The 8,142-nt window shown below is 54.8% G+C and overlaps 1 protein-coding gene across 4 annotated transcripts; it reads left to right on the forward strand.

Annotated features, from left to right (window-relative positions):
- The first annotated feature begins 265 nt into the window (after window positions 1-265).
- On the forward strand, window positions 266-5,916 carry LOC138801475 (UBA-like domain-containing protein 1). 4 transcript variants are annotated; one of them, XM_069984354.1, is made up of 4 exons: window positions 266-329; window positions 2,934-3,127; window positions 4,422-4,481; window positions 5,250-5,916. In XM_069984354.1, exons 2-4 carry the CDS (start codon window positions 3,008-3,010, stop codon window positions 5,514-5,516), a joined length of 447 nt encoding a protein of 148 aa, XP_069840455.1. In that variant the 5' UTR covers window positions 266-329; window positions 2,934-3,007; the 3' UTR covers window positions 5,517-5,916. The 4 variants fall into 4 exon arrangements, with proteins under 4 accessions (XP_069840455.1, XP_069840453.1, XP_069840452.1 ...); XM_069984352.1 differs by lacking the exon at window positions 266-329 and adding an exon at window positions 1,225-1,319 and having other exon boundaries at window positions 2,937-3,127; XM_069984351.1 differs by lacking the exon at window positions 266-329 and adding an exon at window positions 1,244-1,319.
- Window positions 5,917-8,142: the final 2,226 nt, after the last annotated feature.

Consider the following 8,142-nt stretch of genomic DNA (forward strand, 5'->3'; position numbering starts at 1 on the left):
AACCATCATTCATTATTGTATTTTTTTTAATAACTTTATTCAGGCGTTACACTGTCCTCCCTGCCTGCCAGCCTGGCCTGACCTGTCCATCACCACCAGGCCACGCCCCCACCATACGCTCCTCTGTTGCTATTGGTGAGCGGAGATGTTTACCTTATATGGTCTGACACTGCCACAGCTAACGCTCCTATTGGCTGAGAGCTGAGGTCTCATGATGATCTCACTACACAAACAAAGCGGAGCATGCCGGGATATGTAGTAGTGGCCGGGCGGGACATGTGCTGGAGGTCAGCTGAGCGCAGTGCTATGTAGGCTTCCTCAGAGTACAGGTGACTGCCTCACACCTACACAGTACAACTTCCTCTGGACACGCTGCATATGCATAGTACCAGGGGTGGCTGCTCACCTGCTTTGCATATGTAAATACACAGTACAACTTCCTTTGCTGTCACATGTCTGCTGGCACATTACCACTGATAATTATGTAAATACACAGTACAACTTCCTTAACTGGTCACATGTCTGCTGGCACATTACCACTGCTATCTGCTTACCTGTTTTGCTTATGTAAATACACAGTACAACTTCCTTTGCTTGCACAGTGTAATTACTTACTGAATTGTATGAGCACAGTATAACTTCCTTTGCTTGCACAGTGTAATTACTTACTGAATTGTATGAGCACAGTATAACTTCCTAAGGGCCACCTCCTGAGCATCTACAATTATAGTAAAGTTTCATCTGCCGTCTATTCCTTTAAGATCTCTCATTATGCACAGTACCACTTCTCTTGTGACACTTTGTCCTGAATACCTGTTACACAGTACCACTTCTCTCGCATCTCATCAGATTGGTTTGTGAAGTGCTCAGTACAACTTCTCGTAACACTTTCTAATACACAGTACTACTACTTATATCTTATCATATTATTACTGTATTGTTGGGTCCTCAGATGCCCAGTATAACTTCCCTGTCTGATTGATATTGGCGCTGATTACGGTCACGGTCACCATAGCCGGGGGGGGGGGGGGGGGGGGGGATGATGGTTCGCTGTGATCAGTTACATTGTCTTCTTACCCATTACATTGTATCAGGGCAGGATTTGGGGCGTACCACCTCTCCATTAGGGGTAGAGCCTTGTATGAACTCCGTCTCCCCCCCCTCCCCCCTGTACAGAAATTCCTAGAAGTCTCCTGCTGTGGAGAACGCTGACAGCAGCAGAGGGATTAGACTACATCTCCCATCATGCCCTGCTGGTCCCCGCCTCCCAGAGGCGGTACCTGGCTGATGGGCAGCTGTACGGAGGCAGTGAGTGTGAGGTGTGTGTTGTGTTTATAAATGTATATCCTGTATGTGTAAGCGGTGTGCCCCCCAGCTGTAGTGTATGTGTAAGCGGTGTGCCCCCCATGCTGTAGTGTATGTGTAAGCGGTGTGCCCCCCGGCTGTAGTGTATGTGTACGCGATGTGCCCCCCATCCTGTAGTGTATGTGTAAGCGGTGTGCCCCCCGGCTGTAGTGTATGTGTAAGCAGTGTGCCCCCCGTGCTGTAGTGTATGTGTAAGCGGTGTGCCCCCCGGCTGTAGTGTATGTGTAAGCAGTGTGCCCCCCATCCTGTAGTGTATGTGTAAGCGGTGTGCCCCCCGGCTGTAGTGTATGTGTAAGCGGTGTGCCCCCCATGCTGTAGTGTATGTGTAAGCGGTGTGCCCCCCGGCTGTAGTGTATGTGTAAGCGGTGTGCCCCCTGGCTGTAGTGTATGTGTAAGCAGTGTGCCCCCCATGCTGTAGTGTATGTGTAAGCGGTGTGCCCCCCGGCTGTAGTGTATGTGTAAGCGGTGTGCCCCCCATCCTGTAGTGTATGTGTAAGCAGTGTGCCCCCCATCCTGTAGTGTATGTGTAAGCGATGTGCCCCCCGGCTGTAGTGTATGTGTAAGCGGTGTGCCCCTCGCGCTGTAGTCTGTATGTAAGCGGTGTGCCCCCCGGCTGTAGTGTATGTGTAAGCGGTGTGCCCCTCGCGCTGTAGTCTGTATGTAAGCGGTGTGCCCCCCGGCTGTAGTGTATGTGTAAGCGGTGTGCCCCCCGGCTGTAGTGTATGTGTAAGCGGTGTGCCCCCCGGCTGTAGTGTATGTGTAAGCGGTGTGCCCCCCGGCTGTAGTGTATGTGTAAGCGGTGTGCCCCCCGGCTGTAGTGTATGTGTAAGCGGTGTGCCCCCCATGCTGTAGTGTATGTGTAAGCGGTGTGACCCCCATCCTGTAGTGTATGTGTAAGCAGTGTGCCCCCCATCCTGTAGTGTATGTGTAAGCGATGTGCCCCTCGCGCTGTAGTCTGTATGTAAGCAGTGTGCCCCCCGGCTGTAGTGTATGTGTAAGCAGTGTGCCCCCCGGCTGTAGTGTATGTGTAAGCGGTGTGCCCCTCGCGCTGTAGTCTGTATGTAAGCGGTGTGCCCCCCGGCTGTAGTGTATGTGTAAGCAGTGTGCCCCCCGGCTGTAGTGTATGTGTAAGCAGTGTGCCCCCCGGCTGTAGTGTATGTGTAAGCGATGTGCCCCCTGGCTGTAGTGTATGTGTAAGCGGTGTGCCCCCCATCCTGTAGTGTATGTGTAAGCGATGTGCCCCTCATGCTGTAGTTTATGTGTAAGCGGTGTGCCCCCCGGCTGTAGTGTATGTGTATGCGGTGTGCCCCTCGCGCTGTAGTCTGTATGTAAGCGGTGTGCCCCCCGGCTGTAGTGTATGTGTAAGCAGTGTGCCCCCCGGCTGTAGTGTATGTGTAAGTGATGTGCCCCTCGTGCTGTAGTTTGTGTAAGCAGTGTGCCCCTCGCGCTGTAGTCTGTATGTAAGCGGTGTGCCCCCATGTGTCACCCCCCCTCCCCCCGGTGTTCCACCCTCACCATCCTTCCTCTATCTGTATGATGATCCTCATCATCTCTTCTCTTCCGTGTAGCAGGGCAGCATTGTGAGCCTGGACTCTGCTGTGCGGGTGGCATTGGTGGCGCGGTGGCAGTGACGCCCGTCGGGATGTCCGGGGACATTGAGCAGTTGAAGCAGCAGCTCCTGGTGTCACAGTTTGTGCTGGCGGCCGGATGCGCCACCGACCAGGCCGAGCAGCTGTTACGGGCCGCGCACTGGCAGTATGAGGTGAGGGCGGCGGCAGCACCAGGTGGGCGGTCAGACCCGCTCATACACCTTCCATCTATCCGCAACTCACATAGTCATTTCCCTCTTATCTGACTCTGGGAAAGCTGGGTGACAACCAATATGGCTGCTGCTACACCCCCGACAAGGGCTGTCATCCAGCTTACCAAGCCCCCAGATCTGCTTGGTTCTGTAGTAATACCAGAGAGGTAGCAGTATAAACAGACAGGTCTGGGAAAGCTGGGTGACAACCAATATGGCTGCTGCTACACCCCCGACAAGGGCTGTCATCCAGCTTACCAAGCCCCCAGATCTGCTTGGTATTACTACAGAACCAGAGAGGTAGCAGTATAAACAGACAGGTCTGGGAAAGCTGGGTGACAACCAATATGGCCGTCATTAAAGCGGGAGCTGTCGTCCCATCCAGCTTACCAAGCCCCCAGATCAGATCTGCTCAGTTCTGTAGTAATACCAGAGATGGAGCTGTATAAACAGACAGGTTTGCTATTCAGGAATCTGGGAAAGCTGGATGACAACCAATATGGCCTCTCTTACTGCTTCCACAAGGGCTGTCATCCAGCTTTCCAAGCCCCCAGATCAGATCTGCTCAGTTCTGTAGCTATAATAGAGAGGGAGTGGCAGTACAAACAAGCAGTAATGTTATTTTGGAGTCTGGGAAAGCTGGGTGACAACCAATATGGCAGCCACTGCTACAGCTCCCCCAAGGGCTGTCATCATTGTATCTATGACCTTCCAGCTATTGGGAAACTACAACTCTCAACATTCCCCAAGCTGTGACTTTTTATTTAGATGTTTCCTTGTTTTATCTGACACTTGGAAAGCTGAGTGACAACCAATATGGCTGCCGTAAGGCCTACAAGGGCTGTCACCAACTTCCCAAGCACCGAGAACAGCTCTGCTTAGTCAGAGAGGGGCCTGTATAAACTGATAGACTCGCTGGTCAGAAGTCTGGGAAAGCTGGGTGCCATCATCACAAGGACTGTCATCCAATTTTACATCTATGAGGGTCCAGCTATTGGGCAACTACAACTCTCAATATTTCCCTGGGAAAGCTGGGGGCCAGTTGATATGGCTGCTATAACTCCCACTAGGAGTGTCACCCAACTTTGTATGCCCCCAGATCAGCTCCACAGTAATACCATAGAGTGGGCTGTATAAAAGGGTAGGATTGCCATTCAGGAGTCTGGGAAAGCTAGGTAGATGTTACAGGCCAGGTTGGTGGTCGCCCAGCTTTACAGTGACAGTACACTCACCTGAACCTCTCTCCTCTCTGCAGACTGCTCTCAGCGCCTTCTTCCAGGAGTCCAGTCACCCGTATATACCGCACCACCAGATGGTAAGATGGCGCTACCGGGGCGCAGGGGGAGGGGCTTCTATTCTAGTATAAGGAATTGGGGTTTGGTTTTTAGTGTCGAGTGTGCCCGGCTGTCTTGCATTGTGGGAGATGCAGGTTACAGCCATGACAGTATTATGCAGTAAGTCGGGGTACACGGCTGTTCACACAGCACTGACAGATTCCAGGTCTCAGCCATCAGTATTGTGAGCTCAGCTCCGGAGGCGACTGGATTTTATTTTTGACAGCAAGTGGCTAGGGAAGAAGTAGATGTATGAGATATTGTACAGCTCATTTGTTTGCAAGCTGTTGTGGAACTACAACTCCCAGCATGTCCCGGCAACCTATAGCTGAGGTTTGTCTTGTATCCAGTCTAGACATCATACAGGACAGGAATGAGATGTGTATAAACATTGTGGAGACTGCATACAACTGTAACAAACCCTCAGCTGTGAGAACTCCTGGGTCCGGATGTCAATAGGATTCACTGACAGCAAGCAGAGGGGGATAGGGAAGAGGATGCATGAGAAAGCAGGCTGTCAGGGCATGCTGGGAGTTGTAGTAGAATAGCTCTAGTTTGTAGGCTGCTGGTATTGTCAGAGTATGCTGGGGGTTGTAGTCATGTAGTAGCTGAAAGGCTCTAGTTTGTAGGCTGCTGGGGTATGCTGGGAGTGGTAGTCCCACAGCAGCTGAATGGCCCCCTTTTACATACTGATGTAGATGGTGGCGCCATCCCTGCCCACCACCCACACGGTTTTCCTTTCTCCTCAGATGGGGACCCCCGCTAACACCCCGGCGACCCCTCCTAACTTCCCAGACGCCCTGACCATGTTCTCCCGCCTGAAGGCCTCAGAAAGCGGATACCTCTCCTCCCTGGCCACGTCTCCACCACTCCACCAGGGAGGCGCCAGCGGCCATTTCTCCCATGATCCCCGGGGTCAGCAGACGGGTATGGGCATCACCTTCCCTGGAGGGGCACAGCACGCCAGCCATGCCAGAGGAGCAGACGCCAACCCAGCGGCCGAAGCCGAGAGATGAGGCGCCAAGGACTGCCGGACAGCGAGAAGGAGGCGGCATGGGGGCGCGTAGACTCTGATCTGCCAAGGACCTTGAGAGTATTGCCCCCTAGAGGCAGCAGGGATCTCACCTCAGCAATATGACAGTGGCAGCCATCTTCTTTCTGACACTCTGTTACCTCACTTGCCTGCAGAGCATCGCACCATCTGCCGGCCTCCCCTGAGGCTCCTTCACTAGAGACGCTCTGAGCGGACGTCAGCCATACCTCATACCGCCAGGCCTCGGCCATCTTCCTCCAGGAGCTTACCACGTAGGGATTCGTGTTTTTTTGGATGTCATTTAACCCTTCAGTGTCACCTAATCCAGACGTTCCTGTAGCGGTTTTACGAGTTGACGGTAATAAATATTTTAATCTTTTACACATGGTGGTGACCCGCCATGTGTGTATATTGATGTGGATCTGGGTCTGGGATGGTAACAGGTTTCCGTGGCAACACAGCACCTGTCAGTGAGCAGACAGGGGCAGTAGTGCAGCCTCAGGCTTTGGGCCTGGGAGTTATTATATCTCCGCCTAGAAGGAAGATATTGGAATAGAGTATTCACACTATGATTGTGTAACCTGAGTGGTGTGACATGTGGGCAGGTGCCTCCACCATAGACCGCAAGACATCTGCCATCCGCCAGTCACTGCCCATACATGACACGCTGTACTCCTCCGCCACTCACTGCCCATACATGACACGCTGTACTCCTCCGCCACTCACTGCCCATACATGACACGCTGTGCTCCTCCGCCACTCACTGCCCATACATGACACGCTGTGCTCCTCCGCCACTCACTGCCCATACATGACACGCTGTACTCCTCCGCCACTCACTGCCCATACATGACACGCTGTGCTCCTCCGCCACTCACTGCCCATACATGACACGCTGTGCTCCTCCGCCACTCACTGCCCATACATGACACGCTGTGCTCCTCCGCCACTCAGCGCCCATACTTGACACGCTGTGCTCCTCCGCCACTCACTGCCCATACATGACACGCTGTGCTCCTCCGCCACTCAGCGCCCATACTTGACACGCTGTGCTCCTCCTCCACTCAGCACCCATACATGACACGCTGTGCTCCTCCGCCACTCAGCGCCCATACTTGACACGCTGTACTCCTCCGCCAGTCACTGCCCATACATGACACGCTGTACTCCTCCGCCACTCACTGCCCATACATGACACGCTGTACTCCTCCTCCACTCAGTGCCCATACATGACACGCTGTGCTCCTCCGCCACTCACTGCCCATACATGACACGCTGTACTCCTCCGCCACTCAGCGCCCATACATGACACGCTGTACTCCTCCGCCACTCAGCGCCCATACATGACACGCTGTACTCCTCCTCCACTCAGTGCCCATACAGTACATGGCATGCTGTACTCATCTGCCAGTCAGTGCCCATACATGACATGCTGACCTGCCTAGCATGCATATATGTCTCTTTTGAGCCCATGTCTTTCATACCCACCCACCCACCTGTCTGTGCCCGTACGTGACCAGCTCACCTGCCCGCCAGTGCCCGTACGTGACCAGCTCACCTGCCCGCCAGTGCCCGTACGTGACCAGCTCACCTGCGCCCATACATGACCAGCTCACCTGCCCACCTGCGCCCATACATGACCAGCTCACCTGCCCACCTGTGCCCATACATGACCAGCTCACCTGCCTGCCTGTACATGACCAGCTCCCCTGACCGCCTGCGCCCGTACATGACCAGCTCACCTGCCCGCCTGTGCCCGTACATGACCAACTCACCTGCGCCCGTACATGACCAGCTCACCTGCCTGCCTGTGCCCGTACATGACCAACTCACCTGCGCCCATACATGACATGCTCACCTGCCCACCTGTGCCCATACATGACCCGCTCACCTGCCTGCCTGTACATGACCAGCTCCCCTGACCGCCTGCGCCCGTACATGACCAGCTCACCTGACCACCTGCGCCCGTACGTGACGAGCTCACCTTCCCGCCTGTGCCCGTACATGACCAGCTCACCTGACCACCTGCGCCCGTACGTGACGAGCTCACCTTCCCGCCTGTGCCCGTACATGACCAACTCACCTGCGCCCGTACATGACCAGCGCACCTGCCTGCCTGTGCCCGTACATGACCAACTCACCTGCGCCCATACATGACATGCTCACCTGCCCACCTGTGCCCATACATGACCCGCTCACCTGCCTGCCTGTACATGACCAGCTCCCCTGACCGCCTGCGCCCGTACATGACCAGCTCACCTGACCACCTGCGCCCGTACGTGACGAGCTCACCTTCCCGCCTGTGCCCGTACATGACCAACTCACCTGCGCCCGTACATGACCAGCGCACCTGCCTGCCTGTGCCCGTACATGACCAGCTCACCTGCCTGCGCCCATACATGACATGCTCACCTGATCGCCTGTGCCCATACATGACCAGCTCACCTGCCCGCCTGCGCCCATACATGACCAGCTCACCTGCCCGCCTGCGCCCATACATGACCAGCTCACCTGCCCGCCTGCGCCCATACATGACCAGCTCACCTGCCCGCCTGCGCCCATACATGACCAGCTCACCTGCGCCCATACATGACATGCCCATCTGCTGA

The sequence above is a fragment of the Dendropsophus ebraccatus genome, chromosome 9, assembly GCF_027789765.1.
Source record: "Dendropsophus ebraccatus isolate aDenEbr1 chromosome 9, aDenEbr1.pat, whole genome shotgun sequence".
In the NCBI taxonomy this organism is placed as follows: Eukaryota; Metazoa; Chordata; class Amphibia; order Anura; family Hylidae; genus Dendropsophus; species Dendropsophus ebraccatus.

Coding starts and splice junctions, on each gene's coding strand:
- LOC138801475 (XM_069984354.1), top strand. CDS start 3,008: ATGTCCGGGGACATTGAGCAGTTGAAGCAGCAGCTCCTGGTGTCACAG. Junction 3,128..4,421: donor CCGCGCACTGGCAGTATGAG/GTGAGGGCGGCG, acceptor TCCTCTCTGCAG/ACTGCTCTCAGCGCCTTCTT. Junction 4,482..5,249: donor ATATACCGCACCACCAGATG/GTAAGATGGCGC, acceptor CTTTCTCCTCAG/ATGGGGACCCCCGCTAACAC.